General features: G+C 38.4%; 1 protein-coding gene across 15 annotated transcripts in view; it reads left to right on the top strand.

Moving 5' to 3' along the window:
- CADPS2 (calcium dependent secretion activator 2) overlaps positions 1-16,594 on the top strand; it is a 485,983-nt gene that overhangs the window by 422,700 nt on the left and 46,689 nt on the right. For 12 of the 15 annotated variants that reach the window (XR_012334053.1, XM_073809878.1, XM_073809877.1 and 9 more), the window contains one exon: positions 6,727-6,801. Coding sequence is in view for 14 of the 15 variants with exons in the window: in XM_073809878.1 (XP_073665979.1) it covers positions 6,727-6,801 (75 nt within the window). In the remaining variant the exon portion in view is untranslated. The remainder of the gene's footprint in view (positions 1-6,726; positions 6,802-16,594) is intronic. The other 3 variants (XM_073809879.1, XM_073809876.1, XM_033863190.2) reach the window with 1 other exon arrangement.

The following is a 16,594-nucleotide window of genomic DNA, read 5'->3' as shown; positions in this document are numbered from 1 at the left end:
GTTTCTGCGTATAACACTACATAGCAATACCCAATGACTCATTAAAACACGTGTCGATACTTATACCTTAAATAGTGTCAAGGGGAATGTTTCTTCCCTGTTAAGCTGCAGAATCAGCAAACTACTTTAAAATTTTTAAAGATAAGATTATTTAAAACCAAATGAATTCACCCTCCTTTAAATTCTAAATAAATTCAGAAGCAGAGTGATTGTTAACATTTTCAAGATGCATATACCTGTATTATGTACTTTCATTAATACTAGAAGAATTTAGAGTTTGGGGCTTAGGATGACATATAGCATATATGAGGGTGACCTCTAAATTTGAGGACCAGGAGGCAACTCTTAAGATCACTTCATACAGAAGAACCCAGATGTGGATTTCAGTGAGGGACATGCCCACCATGATAACAGCCTTTCCTCCCACTCATCGTGTGGGATGTAACCATCATCAGAGGCAGGGAAGAGGCAGGCCTGTGTCAGGAGCCTTCTTCCTCCCTGACACAAGCTTTTCTTGAGGTACTACCCAGAACCTCAGGAGGAACACAGTATGAAAACCTTTTAGAAATAAACAAATGAGACCTAATGAAACTTAAAAGCTTTTGCACAGCAAAGGAAACCATAAACACGATGAAAAGACAACCCTCAGGATGGGAGAAAATATTTGCAAATTAAGCAACTGACAAAGGATTACTCTCCAAAATATACAAACAGCTCATGCAGCTCAATATCAAAAAAACAAACAAAGAAGACATACATCTGTATGTCCAAAGAAGACATACAGATGGACAAGAAGCACATGAAAGGATGCTCAACATCACTAATCATTAGAAAAATGCAAATCAAAACCACAATGAGGTATCACCTCACACCAGTCAGAATGGCCATCATCAAAAAATCTAGAAACAATAAATGCTGGAGAGGGTGTGGAGAAAAGGGAACCCTCTTGCACTGTTGGTGGGAATGTAAATTGATACAACCACTATGGAGAACAGTAGGGAGGTTCCTTAAAAAAACTAAAAATAGAACTACCATATGACCCAGCAATCCCACTACTGGGCATATACCCAGGGAAAACCATAATCCGAAAAGAGTCATGTACCACAGTGTTCATTGCAGCACTGTTTACAATAGCCAGGACATGGAAGCAACCTAAATGTCCATCAACAGAGGAATGGATAAAGAAGATGTGGTACATATATACAATGGAATATTACTCAGCCGTAAAAAGGAACAAAATTGGGTCATTTGTAGAGACATGGATGGACCTAGAGTCTGTCATACAGAGTGAAGTAAGTCAGAAAGAGAAAAATATCATATATTAACACATATATGTGGAATCTGAAAAAATGGGTATAGATGATCTTATTTACAAAGCAGAAATAGAGACACAGACATGGGGAACAAACGTATGGACACCAAGGGGGAAGCAGGGGGTGGTGGTGGTGGTGGGATGAATTGGGAGATTGGGAGTGACTGTATGATACATACACTATTGATACTATGTATGAAATAGATAACTAATGACCTAGAAATAGATAACTATGTATGAAATAGATAACTAATGACCTAAATGAGAAGGAAATCCAAAAAAGAGGGGATATATTTATACATATAGCTGATTCACTTTGCTGTACAGTATAAACTGACACAGTATTGTAAAGCAGCTATACTCCAATTTAAAAAAAAAAAATCCTCCAGAAGGATTCACGCATTATGGATTTCTCACTGATTTTTAATGCACCCAAAGTTCATTGTTCTGTAGTGTTCAGGTATTCAGTGAACACAAGTTGCTGAACCACTTTGTTTCTTGTTCAAACCAGTCATCTTAAAAAAAAAAAAAAATAGAACTATATCTTAATCATGTTCTTATCAAAAAATTACATCTAATGAGACAATAAAATCTAAAATTTTCAAAAAAAAGAAAACCTTTTATACCTACAGGATTGACTAAATATTTTTTAATAGGTCAAAAGCTTTTGTGCTCTACGAATATGTTAAATCTTACAAGTCTTACAGTTGACACCTGGGAATCAAATTCAGAACCAACTCTTCACTGGGCTAACAATTCTCATCCAAGCAGAAAGGCTTAAGTAACTGCTAAGAGGATGAGAAGGCCCACTATTTGTGAATTTCATACTTTTTAACCCAGAGATAAACATTAGCTATTTGACCATAACTTATGTGTGTGTACACATCTTTCATTCTTTGAGCAATTCAGGGGGAAAAGATGTGTTTCTAATACCACAGCATACAACCATACAGACACATTAAGTAGCTGGTATGTGTTATAGAGTGTTCAGTAATTATTCTCTGATCTCTTATGATGTGATTTATTATCTCTAATTACCTGAATGAGTAGGCAGCTGGCTTGGCTCTCAATGGCTCATAACCACCTTCTCTTGGTTTTCTATAGCCAGATGTAAGCCTTTGATTGTCTGCTTGGGAATATTGCCTTAAGTCTCTTTATACACACATCCATTTCTCATCAGGTTGATAGAATGATCTTGCCTCTTCCATTAATACTGAATTTATCCATTTGTTCTTATTTTTACGTACACTGCAGTACCTGATACTGATAGGCACGTAATAAATATTTGTTGAATGAGCAGAGTGATTTTTTTTGCTTTAAAAATATTACCCCCATTTAAAAAAAAAGAAATCCTCCTCTGTAAGAAACAACTCACTGTAGGACTCTGAAAGCAAAACAGGCACAAATGACAAAACATTGTTGCATTGTCAAATGATTCTTTACATTAATAGGTGGATGGTTTTGAAGAGTAATCTGCTATTGTTCATTATGTTTGCACCTGTACCTTCTCACCAGAGACAATTAGTTTCCCACAACTTTCACACAATTAATATAGTTCAAAATGTGCAGGTGTAAAACTCATTAGCAACACTGAAAAGTGGTAAACAAGAATTTCAATGCAAAAGAAGTATTTTATACTTTGCTTTTAATCTCCAGGAAATATATGCACATAATTGCACAGGCTTTTCCTCCCTGTACGTGTTTGAGACAAGTTTTGGAATTATTGCAAAGTGGTGAATACATTACATACAGAGGTGAACCAACGGACCCCAGTGTACAGCAAGCAACAAATAAAGTTGTTGAAAAAACTAGATTATTACACAATTTGGAACCTTATAAAAATATATACTACATTGGTAAACCTAGCAGATTTTTTTTTTTTCCTAAATTTAAGGGAATTACCTCTCCACAGTCTCTAGTAAATTTGTTATATCGTCATTGCTGGGATAAAACCTTCCCAGCTCCTTACCCACAGTGAAGCCTCTTCTGGGCTCCTAAATTATGATTCTGTTTTCTTACGTGGCACACAATGATGCAAGCACTCTGGGCCACAGCCCAGAACAGCATTTAATGGAGTGATTAGTGAGTGAATGATCTGCTCTTGTGACAGCCGTGTGTAATGAGTCAGCAATCTCAGGCCAGGCCCTCAGGGACAGATGTGGGGATCAGAAAACCACCAGTGTTTAGAAATCCTCCTTATCCATTCCTGCAGAAAAGCAGATGACTGCGTGGGCCTTAGGCAGTCATATGCTCTCAGAACCACTGTACCTCATGGTCCGTCCGTTGAAGATGGAAGCACATTAATGGAGCTACTCGGGAGCCCCTACTTATGTGGAATTTGTTCTCAGTTGCAGTAAAATACTTCCGTTACCAGAACAACCCAATCCAACAGAAGGACCAAAATCTTTTAAGAATGCTGGATTGCAGTGGCATTTGATTAGTCTTCGTTTTTTGCGTGTTTCCTCATGAGAACAGTCCGGTGAAATGAGAATATTTACCCACATGTAGGGGGGCAAGGATTTCAGACCTGTGCCTGGTCTGAATTCCCTGGGCTCCATGAAGTTAAAATTCCTCAACGGTCATCTTAATCTAAGTTCGGAGTCATCTACTGGAGAAGCAAGGCACCAGCGGTTTACTTTTGAGGGCAGATGTGGGGAGAATTAGTCTAAGAATGGTCTGGAAATTACCAAAACCCTGGTCTGTAGAATCATTGATCCAACTTGAAATATCCTGATACGAATTTTATTTATAGGCTTTTATGGTTGCCGAGAAAAAGTTTGCAAGTTTTTAACAAAAATTTGGTCTGCTAGTCTAAATGAAAAACCTATCAGTTTTAGCTTAGGAAATGTAAATGTCTCCAGATAAATTCTCTTCTTACCTGTTTTGTGGTTTTTGTATGTGTCTGTATTTGTCTTTGGAAGCTATCTGGATCTCCTAATGAATAACTTTTTCTAGCTAATTATCTATTATCTGTATGTGGCATTTCTGAACTATTCTCTTTGCAGAATATGTATGTAAACTATGAATTCTCAGGCCACCTCCCCATTTCCACCCACAGTTCTCCTAGACCACCTCTACCAACTGTGCAGCTAGAGCAGACTCTGGAAGTTCCCAACAGCTTTCAGATTTAGAATTAGTGTAAGAGCTAATCAGAGAAATTTTACAGTAGCAAAATCTCATATTAAAAAAATCTAGCAACCCTTATACTATTTGGGTTTGCCCCCTGGGTAACACATTTAAGATGTATAGTATATTTTCTTTCTTCCTTTTTGACTTTCTCTCTCTCTCTCTCCTTCCCTCCATCTCTGCTTTTGGCTAGATTAGATATGAAAGAAAACAGCAGTCAAAAGACATGTATAGTAGGAGAATTTGATGGCTCCTAGAGTCTGTGGCTTTCCCTGCCTTTCGATAAAAAGGATATAAATGGCCTCTTCAGTGGTTCATCTCTTGACTTTAAGAATTGACAAAATCGGTCCAATGCAAAAGTTTAACATGTATAAGCTCTACTATTTTATATCCAATAGCCTTCTGATGGCATTTCATTATTTTTGAGTTAAAAATAAAGTTTATGGCAAAGGGAGATGAACATGGAGGATAAGGCATATTTAAGAAGATGGAACTGTTTGCAAGTTCGGGCGCCTCAACCCCTGAATGTTCTGTAGCACTTTCCATGTGAGAGGGATGAGAGAAGCTTGAAGCCCATCTCCTGTATCCCTTTCTTATTCTACCCCAAAGAGGAGGGAGCCTCAGGCTGCTATTTTAGCTCTTCCTGCTACACAGACAACGAATTTGGAGAGAGAAGGATTTGAAAAGAGTGTGTGCATGGAGGGAGAGCTGCTGTGGTCATTTGCATAAGCTCCTCCACTGCCGAGGCATTGGAACAGTTTCAGCTGGTGGGGGCCAGGGGGAGTGATGTTTTTGTACCTGTATCTGTGGGGGGCTTCCTGGACATCTCAACTACCAGCCAGGTTTTTCAGGTTCTTCCTCTTCTGCCTTGCTTTTCTTTGTTCTCTTCCCTTTCCCTTCTCTTCAAGCTGTTCTGAAAGCAAAAGTGTCAGTACTACAGCAGTAGAAATCCCCCATCTAGGTTTCCGTTCTGTTTGTCCTTTGGGGAGCACAAATTTGAGGATCAGTAAGGCTTTACGTGAGATGGACGCTTAGTATTTTGTTTCACTGAGTGGAATACATGCCTAGAAATTTCCTTGTTCATATATGTGTGCTTAATTTTAGACCACTTGTCAACACACACGTGCATACACACACACAAGCAGGAAAAGAAAATAATTCACATGCTCCAAAATTACGCTTCCTTTCTTCATTATTTGTGCAGGTAAATGATGGCTTGTAACTGTCAGAGCCTGTGGGGAGACCTCATTCCTGCGTATTCCAACGCAGACCTAAGTTGATGTTTTGTTCTGTGTAGAAACTTTGAGACATGTTTTCAGAAGAAAAAATAGCTTTCAAAAACTTACATCTTTGGAAACCATTCACCCAGCAGCTGTTAAGTTGGTCTAATGTTTATACTGACCTGAGTACTTTTACTCTATGCATTACGTTAGCTGTTGCAAGAAGCCTTGAACCATCAAGATAGGGTTAGTCTTTACAAGTCACATTCTCTGTGAAGTGTGCCTTCACACACTGTCAAAGCCCGAAGCTCCTGCTAGCTTAAGAAGGGGACTCTCTAGTATTCTCTAAAGAAAGCAAAAAAAGAGTCTTTCAGGTTTATTTTAAATACATCTTTTTTGCATTTACTTAAAGGCGTCTTTTTCAGAGGAAGCAGTAATAAAACTATGGGGAGTGAGTGCCGTTTCATTATACCTTTTATGGCCTATTAATTTGTTACCATCTATCACCTTTGTTGATGAAATTTTAATTTTGCCCTTGCTTGAGCATATTGTAAGAATTGTATAAACTGCGGCTCCCTGTGCTGACAAAAAGGTCCTTTCAGTGTGAACAATTGGGAGCTCATTTTATTTCTAGAGCACATTTAAAATAACTTATGAATGAGAGTTGTCAGACATGAAATGCTGTATTAATTAAATCTTTTTCCAGTCTTTTTGCTTCTCCAGCTAAATCAACCCTTTAGAAAAATACACAGCCACCTTAATTATAGAGGAGAAGACAAAAAGTATCCTTCACATTCCTTCTCCTGAATAAGAAAAAGAACTCAATTCATCTATATAATAACCCCATTAGCTGCTTCACTCAACAGAGCACATGGGAAAATTTTCAAACCCCACAATGTAAAAACTGTTGATTGGGTGGATCGTTTTCAAGGTTTTGTTCTTCTAATGTGCAAAATGGCCATTTTGTATAAATCGGATATGCCATAACTAGTAGCTTTAAAACATTTGACTTACGACAAAAGTTTTGTGTCCACATCAACTAATGCATCATTGTCTTTTAATATCCAGCAGCAGTACCATTCGAAAATAGATGATTTGATTGACAACACTGTAAAAGAAATCATTTCACTTCTAGTTTCAAAGGTAAGGTATTTTTTATTTACCTTTTTAAATCACATGAAATAATTTTCAACTGAGAATTTTTAGAAATATCTGTCTTAGGTTTCTAAATACCTAATGGAGAAATAGTAGCTTTAAAGACAGATGCAAGAAAAGTTCAAATTTTAAGAAAAGTTATGAGCAAACTATGAACACTTTGTCAGTAACTTTTGGTTTTTCATTTATAATTAATTTTGGCTTTTTTGCAATTGTTGTCTTTCTAAAAATAACTCTATCTTCCAGTAATACCTTATTCTTTCTCATTCATGTTCTCTTATTGTTTGTCTCCACGGATGAGTTGAGTCATCATCAGTTCTTGAATTTAGCCTATTTTTTTGTGGTGACAGCACTGGGACTCTAGGTCTGGAAATTTGAGGCTTCAGATATTTGACAAAAGCTATGGCCTTTAGCTGTACAAGGAGAGATGAAGTATAAGTGAGTGTTCCACTGAATGATTAGGTGATTTAAAATCCCACTAAGGTGGAACAGACTGCCATAGATGACATTTGAGATCAGGGTCTGATAGGAAAAGAGATGAACAACCGGAGAGCACGGGGAGCTGAAAGAGGGTAAGGAGAGAGGGTGGATTTCTCCCAAAGAGTCACTTTCATAAGAGCGGGTGCTGAATCAAAGAGCCCTAGACCAGGCTTCATAAGACAATTGGAAGAATGTGCAAAAAGCAAAGGAAAAGCCACCCTCAATTCAATAAACAGACAGGACACATTGTTTAGAAGAGAAAAAAATAGAGGTGCCCAACAAGCATGAAAGCTGTTAAGCCTCAATAGTTTAAGGAATACCAATAAAACTAAAATTTATATAATATTTTTATAGCAAATTAGCATAGATGTTTTTAAGCTATCACCCAGTTTTAGAAAAGGTGAAGTGGGACACTCACATTTTCTATTTATGGGAATATAAATGGCTACAGCCTTTCTAGAAGATAGTTTGGAACTATGTCAAGTACATTAATACCCCTTCACCTAAAATTCTTTCTGCGTTTCTTTTTTCTTACTACTCAGAGAGATGCACAAAATTTATATACATGGATAGATGTCACATTATTTCTAATGAAAAATACAGGAATCAACTTTAACATGAGGGCAACGGTAAAGTAAATTATGGGACATCTATATTAATAAAGTTTGCTTTCAAAGACTATAATGTTAAAGGAAAATTTCATAATATCGTGGTAAGTGGGAAAAAAGCTGACTATTTAGAAATGTAAACTATGATCTAAATTGTCATCACATAGAGAAAAGACAGATAAACACCACAGTACCAACAGAGCTTTTATCTAGGTGGTGGGATTATAGTTGATTCAGGGGTGGTGGGGTTCAAATCGTTTTGTGCTTCCTAATTCTCTGGTAACAGGTCTTGAGGTAGAAAAAAAGTCACAAAGAAAGGGGATTTTAGAACTGCACCACCTCCCCAGTTTGTTCTTGCCCCCCAGCTTCTACCCCAGCACTGAACACCTACACTTACAACACAAATTCACCAGCAGGGGGAAAGGGGAAGTGTTAACAGGAAAACCATCTGGGAGGTAGAGGAAGAGGTGGATCACTGGAGAATGAAGCTCCTACAGGAAGAACCATGAGATTCCCGCCCTCCCAGGAGCCCAGCCCAGCAGCTTACAGCCCATAGAACAGACATAGTTAACCCTGTACCTTTATTGTCGGCGAGCCATCCAGGGAAATTTTATCCGGGTAGAGCCTTCCCATCAGCACAGTTCTCCTGTGGAAGTTGTCTTCTGTGAGAAGGGTACGTAAAGAGAGCCACTGAATTGCAAGCATGCAGTTGATAAAGGGTTAAATAGGCAACAAGGCAAAAAGGCTACAATGAGTTTTGGTTTGGGGCGAAGGGGAGGAAGGGTTGCAGAAAAGGCAGGAAGGTCTATACATCATTTCTGCATTTGTTTCTGGCAAAGTAAAAAACTTAAATTTTTCTATATCAAATGCATCTGGTTAATTGAAAAAATAGTATATTTGAGTCAAGCTGGGAAATGGTGTCCTAGAGATCAGCACTATGAAATAGAACTCTCTGTGATGATAGAAATGTTTATCCTTCACCATCCAGTATGGTAACTAGTAGCCACATGTGGTTGTGGAACACTTGAGACATGGCTAGTGCAACTGAGGAATTGAAATTTTGATTTTACTTAATTGTAATTAATTTTAACTTACATAGCCTAATGTAACTAGCTATTATATTTAGAAATCAGGTCTAGATTATAGTTTTTCTCTCTGGATCCATTCTCCTGCAGTCAAATGGCACTTTTTAATAATCTTTAGTTGAAAAGAATAAAATTAATTTGATAGTTTTGACAACTGTCTTAAGCTTCCATCAAAGATGACAATAAATGGTGCATTTTATTTCAGTAAACAAAGATGAATAAGATTCTGTAATACAATCCTTAAATGTTAGCATGCCAAAAAATTGCCTGAGAGCTTTTTAAAATACAGATGCCTTAGCCCTGCTTTCCAGAAGTTTTGGAAGAAGGGCAGGAATGTGCATGTTTAACCAGTCACCATGGTGATTTTGATGTAGGAGTCCCTGAGCCAGACTTTGAGAACCACTGCTCTGATGACCCTCCACTCAGATGGACATGCAAACTACCTTAAAACTTCAGTATATTTAAAAACAAGACAACCGCTTAGATAGTATGTTCCCATTTGTCTTCACCAAAGAAGAAATGATTTTTTTAAAGGAGGTATTTATGGAGTACCTACTGTGAAGCAGCTACTATACATATGTTATTTAATTCAAACTACATAGCACCTATGGAATGGGTGGACTTACCCTATTTCACAGAGAGGAATGTAATCTTCAAAGTAGTATAGTAAACTGATCAGAGTCACACACCTAATAAGTGCAAGAGTTGGGATTCAAACCTTTGAGTTTCAGATTCCTAATCCAGTGCACTTGCTGATTCCAGATCTCCAGGAAATCAGTAAAAAGCAAAAGACTAAAAATTAAAATATGTAACTTCTACATTAACTGTCTTTATTCTGGAAAATTCTAAGAGCTGTGTCCTAGACATTTTTATAGCATATTAATTAATTCAATATAGAGTAGATGCATAAAATAGTGAATTCCTTGTATTGTATCCCAAATGTTTCTGCCCATATTTCAATTCTTCTGTGCATATTGAGAAATATGTTTGCTACATTCTTTTCATCTCTTTTCTTAAGTTCAACTTCTGCATCCTCCTTTTATCCACATGTCTTCACAAATATTTTGAGAATGATCCAGGGCTCTTAATCACATGTAACACTCAACAGGATGTGTCCCACCTGCACACACATTTCCCATGCCTAGAAAAGATCTTGGCTTTCCATCTCTATGTTCTCTCTCCACCTAGCAGCTAAATGGTGGGATTCTTGGGTTTCCATCTTTAGTCTTCTTTTGAATTCATTCTATATATATATATATATATATATGTGACTTTCACACTTCTGGTTTAACTACATGCTGATGATTTCTGTACCTGAGAGGTAGTATGGAATCATGGTTAAAAGCCCAACTACAGGGCTTCCCTGGTGGCGCAGTGGTTGAGAGTCCGCCTGCCGATGCAGGGGACGCGGGTTTGTGCCCTGGTCCAGGAAGATCCCACGTGCCGCGGAGCGGCTGGGCCCGTGAGCCATGGCCGCTGAGGCTGCGCGTCCGGAGCCTGTGCTCCGCAATGGGAGAGGCCACAACAGTGAGAGGCCTGCAGACCGCAAAAAAAAAAAAAGCCCAGCTACAGGCCTGAGGAGTTTAATGTCTTCATCATTAGAGCAATGAGAAGTCACTGAATGGTTGGAGAGGCAGGGAGTAGGGGTATAGAGTTAATCATATTTGCATTGTAAGACAATTCATTTGATTACCCACAGCAAACAGATTGAGAGGGAGTAGTAAGGAGGCTATAACATTGGTCTCTATTGGACTAGTCCAAAAACATTTAAGATATACAATGGGCAGGGTGCCATAGACTGAATGTTTGTGTCCCCCCAAAATTCATATGTTGAAACCTAATCCCTAATGTGATGGTATTTGGTGGTGGGACCTTTGGGAGGTGATAAGGTCATGAGGTTAGAGCCATCATAAATGGGATTAGTGGCGTTATAAAAAACACCCCACAGGAGTTGAGTGTCCTGTGAGGAGCTTCAGTGCACATCCCAAGCTGAGGTGTCGGCCCAGCCATTTCACGAGGAACTCTGGTCTGAAGGCCGGGGGCAAGGCCTCTGCATGGGGCCCATTATGAGCAAGTGAAACAGACTAAGCACAAAGGGAGAAAAGGTGGATGGGCTAGGCCTGAAGTGAGATTGCCAGATTTATGTCCTTTCCAGAAGAAATGTGGATCCTCAAGCAACAGGAGCTATGTGGCTGACAGGGTCTTGGTGCCCCAGCCAGGTGTCAGGCCTGAGCCTCTGAGGTGGGAGAGCCGAGTTCAGGACATTGGACCACCAGAGACCTCCCGACCCCAGGTAATATCAATCAGCAAGAGCGCTCCCAGAGATCTCCGTCTCAACGCTAAGACCCAGCTCCACTCAACAACCAGCAAGCTCCAGTGCTGGACACCCATGCCAAACAACTAGCAAGACAGGAACACAATCCCACCCATTAGCAGAGAGACTGCCTAAAATCATAATAAGTTCACAGATACCCCAAAACACACCACCAGACATGGTACTGCCCACCAGAAAGACAAGATCCAACCTCATCCACCAGAACACAGGCATCAGTTCCCTCCACCACAAAGCCTACACAACCCACTGAACCAACCTTACCCACTGGGGACAGACACCAAAAACAATGGGAATTACGAACCTGCAGCCTGTGAAAAGGAGACTCCAAACACAGTAAGTTCAGCAAAATGAGAAGACTGAGAAATACACAGTAGATGAAGGAGCAAGGTAAAAACCCACCAGACCAAACAAATGAAGAGAAAATAGGCAGTCTACCTGAAAAAGAATTCAGAGTAATGATAGTAAAGAAGATCCCAAATCTTGGAAATAGAATGGAGAAAATACAAGAAACATTTAACAAGGACCTAGAAGAACTAAAGAGCAAACAAATGATGAACAACACAAAAAATGAAATTAAAAATTCTCTACAAGGAATCAGCAGAATAACCGAGACAGAAGAACGGATAAGTGACCTGGAAGATAAAATAGTGGAAATGACTACTGCAGAGCAGAATAAAGAAAAAAGAATGAAAAGAATTGAGGACAGTCTCAAAGACCTCTGGGACAACATTAAACACACCAACATTCGAATTATAGGGGTCCCAGAAGAAGAAGAGAAAAAGAAAAGGACTGAGAAAATATTGGAAGGGGTTATAGTTGAAAACTTCCCTAATATGGGAAAGGAAATAGTCAATCAACTCCAGGAAGCACAGAAAGTCCCATACAGGATAAATCCAAGGAGAAACACGCCAAGACACATATTAACCAAACTATCAAAATTTAAATACAAAGAAAAAATATTAAAAGCAGCAAGGGAAAAGCAACAAATAACATACAAGGGAATCCCCATAATGTTAACAGCTGATTTCTCAGCAGAAACTCTGCAAGCCAGAAGGGAGTGGCAGGACATATTTAAAGTGATGAAAGGGAAAAACCTACAATCAAGATTACCCTACCCAGCAAGGATCTCATTCAGGTTCGACAGAGAAATTAAAACCTTTGCAGATAAGCAAAAGCTAAGAGAATTCAGCACCACCAAACCAGCTTTACAACAAATGCTAAAGGAACTTCTCTATGCAGGAAACACAAGAGAAGGAAAAGACCTACAAAAACAAACCCAAAACAATTAAGAAAATGGTAATAGGAACATACATATCAATAATTACCTTAAATACAAATGGATTAAATGCTCCAACCAAAAGACATAGACTGGATGAATGGATACAAAAACAAGACCCATATATATGCTGTCTACAAGAGACCCACTTCAGACCTAGGGACACATACAGACTGAAAGTAAGGGGATGGAAAAAGATATTCCATGCAAATGGAAATCAAAAGAAAGCTGGAGTAGCAATTCTCATATCAGACAAAATAGATTTTAAAATAAAGACTATTACAAGAGACAAAGAAGGACACCACATAATGATCAAGGGATCGATCCAAGAAGAAGATATAACAGTTGTAAATATTTGTGCACCCAACATAGGAACACCTCAGTATATTAGGCAAATGATAACAGCCGTAAAAGGGAAAATTGACAGTGACACAATCATAGTAGGGGACTTTAACACCCCACTTTCACCAATGGACAGATCATCCAAAATGAAAATAAATAAGGACACAAGCTTTAAATGACACATTAAACCAGATGGACTTAATTGATATTTATAGGGCATTCCATCCAAAAACAACAGAATACACTTGTGTCTCAAGTGCTCATGGACCATTCTCCAGGATAGATCATATCTTGGGTCACAAATCAAACCTTGGTAAATTTAAGAAAATTGAAATCGTATCGTCGGAAAAAGTATCTTTTCCGACCACAATGTTATGAGACTACATATCAATTACAGGAAAAAAAAAACTGTAAAAAATACAAATACATGGAGGCTAAACAATATGCTACTAAATAAACAAGAGATCAATGAAGAAATCAAAGAGGAAATCAGAAAATACCTAGAAACAAATGACAATGAAAACACGACGACCCAGAACCTATGGGATGCAGCAAAAGCAGTTCGAAGAGGGAAGTTTATAGCAAAACAATCCTACCTCAAGAAACAAGAAAAATGTCAAATAAACAACCTAACTTTACACCTAACCTAAAGCAATTAGAGAAAGAAGAACAGAAAATACCAAAGTTAGCAGAAGCAAAGAAATCATAAAGATCAGATCAGAAATAAATGAAAAAGAAATGAAGGAAACAGTAGCAAAGATCAATAAAAGTAAAAGCTGGTTCTTTGAGAAGATAAACAAAATTGATAAACCATTAGCCAGACTCATCAAGAAAAAAAGGGAGAAGACACAAACCAACAGAATTAGAAATGAAGAAGGAGAAGTATCAACTGACACTGCAGAAATACAAAGGATCATGAGAGATTATAACAAGCAACTATATGCCAATAAAATGGACAACCTGGAAGAAATGGACAAATTCTTAGAAAAACACAACCTTCTGAAACTGAACCAGGAAGAAATAGAAAAGATAAACAGACCGATAACAAGTACTGAAATTGAAACAGCGATTAAAAATCTTCCAGCAAACAAAAACCCAGGACCAGATGGCTTCACAGGCGAATTCTATAAAACATTTAGAGAAGAGCTAACACCATCCTTCTCAAACTCTTCCAAAATATAGCAGAGGGAGCAACACTCCCAAACTCATTCTACAAGGCCACCATCACCCTGATACCAAAACCAGACAAGGATGTCACAAAGAAAGAAAACTACAGGCCAATATCACTGATGAACACAAATGCAAAAATCCTCTACAAAATACTAGCCAACAGAATCCAACAGCACTTTAAAAGGACCATACACCATGATCAAGTGAGGTTTATCCCAGGAATGCAAGGATTCCTCAATATACGCAAATCAATCACTGTAATACACCCTATTAACAAACTGAAGGATAAAAACCATATGATCATCTCAACAGATGCAGAAAAAGCTTTCAACAAAATTCAACACCAATTTATGATAAAAACTATCAAGAAAGTAGGCATAGAGGGAACTTACCTCAACATAATAAAGGCCATATATGATAAACCCACAGCCAACATCATTCTCAATGGTGAAAAACTGAAACCATCTCCACTAAGATCAGGAACAAGACAAGGTTGCCCACTCTCACCACTCTTATTCAACATAGTTTTGGAAGTTTTAGCCACAGCAATCAGAGAAGAAAAAGAAATAAGAGGAATCTAAATCGGAAAAGAAGAAGTAAAGCTGTCACTGTTTGCAGATGACATGATACTATACATAGAGAATCCTAAAGATGCTACCAGAAAACTACTAGAGCTAATCAATGAATTTGGTAAAGTAGCAGGATACAAAATTAATGCACAGAACTCTCTTGCATTCCTATACACTAATGATGAAAAATCTGAAAGAGGAATTAAGGAAACACTCCCATTTACCACTGCAAAACAAAGAACAAAATACCTAGGAATAAACCTACCTAAGGAGACAAAAGACCTATATGCAGAAAACTATAAGACACTGATGAAAGAAATTTAAAATGATACAGACAGATGGAGAGATTTACCATGTTCTTGGATTGGAAGAATCAACATTGTGAAAATGACTATACTATCCAAAAGAATCTACAGAGTCAGTGCAATCCCTATCAAACTACCAATGGCATTTTTCACAGAACTAGAACAAAAATATCACAATTTATATGGAAACACAAAAGACCCCGAATAGCCAAAGCAATCTTGAGAAAGAAAAATGGAGCTGGAGGAATCAGGCTCCCTGACTTCAGACTATACTACAAAGCTACAGTAATCAAGACCATATTGTACTGGCACGAAAACAGAAATATAGATCAATGGAACAGGACAGAAAGCCCAGAGATAAACCCACATACATATGGCCACCTTATCTTTGATAAAGGAGACAAGAATATAAAATGGAGAAAAGACAGCCCCTTCAATAAATGGTGCTGGGAAAAGTGGACAACTACATGTAAAAGAATGAAATTAGAACACACCCTAACACCATATCCAAAAATAAGCTCAAAATGGATTAAAGACCTAAACCTAGGCCAGAAAGTATAAAACTCTTAGAGGAAAACATAGGCAGAACACTCTATGACATAAATCACAGCAAGATCCTTTTTGACCCACCTCCTAGAGAAATAGAAATAAAAGCAAAAATAGGGCTCCCCTGGTGGCACAGTGGTTGAGAGCCTACCTGCCGATGCAGGGGACACGGGTTCGTGCCCCGGTCCGGGAAGATCCCACATGCCGCGGAGCGGCTGGGCCCCTGAGCCATGGCCGCTGAGCCTGCGCATCCAGAGCCTGTGCTCCGCAATGGGAGAGGCCACAACAGTGAGAGGCCCGGGTACCGCAAAAAAAAAAAATAAACAAAAAATAAACAAATGGGACCTAATGAAACTTAAAAGCTTTTGCACAATAAAGGAAACCCTAAAGAAGATGAAAAGACAACCCTCAGAGTGGGAGAAAATATTTGCAAACGAAGCAACTGACAAAGGATTAATCTCCAAAACATACAAACAGCTCATGCAGCTCAACATCAAAACAACAAACAACCCAATCCAAAAATGGGCAGAAGACCTAAATAGACATTTCTCCAAAGAAGTTATACAGATTGCCAACAAACTCATGAAAGGATGCTCAACATCACTAATCATTAGAGAAATGCAAATCAAAACTACAATGAGGTATCACCTCACACCAGTCAGAATGGCCATCATCAAAAAATCTACAAACAATAAATGCTGGAGAGGGTGTGGAGAAAAGGGAACCCTCTTGCACTGTTGGTGGGAATGTAAACTGATACAGCCACTATGGAGAACAGTATGGAGGTTCCTTAAAAAACTAAAAATAGAATTACCAGACCACTCAGCAATCCCACTATTGGGCATATACCCTGAGAAAACCATAATTCAAAAAGAGTCATGTACCACAATGTTCACTGCAGCACTATTTACAATAGCCAGGACATGGAAGAAACCTAAGTGTCCACTGACAGATGAATAGATAAAGGAGATGTGGCACATATATACAATGGAAAATTACTCAGCCATAAAAAGAAATGAAATTGAGTTATTTGTGGTGAGGTGATGGACCTAGAGTCTGTCATAC

Source organism: Tursiops truncatus, chromosome 9 (assembly GCF_011762595.2).
Source record: "Tursiops truncatus isolate mTurTru1 chromosome 9, mTurTru1.mat.Y, whole genome shotgun sequence".
Lineage (NCBI taxonomy): Eukaryota > Metazoa > Chordata > Mammalia > Artiodactyla > Delphinidae > Tursiops > Tursiops truncatus.
This window is presented reverse-complemented; position numbering and strand designations above follow the sequence as displayed.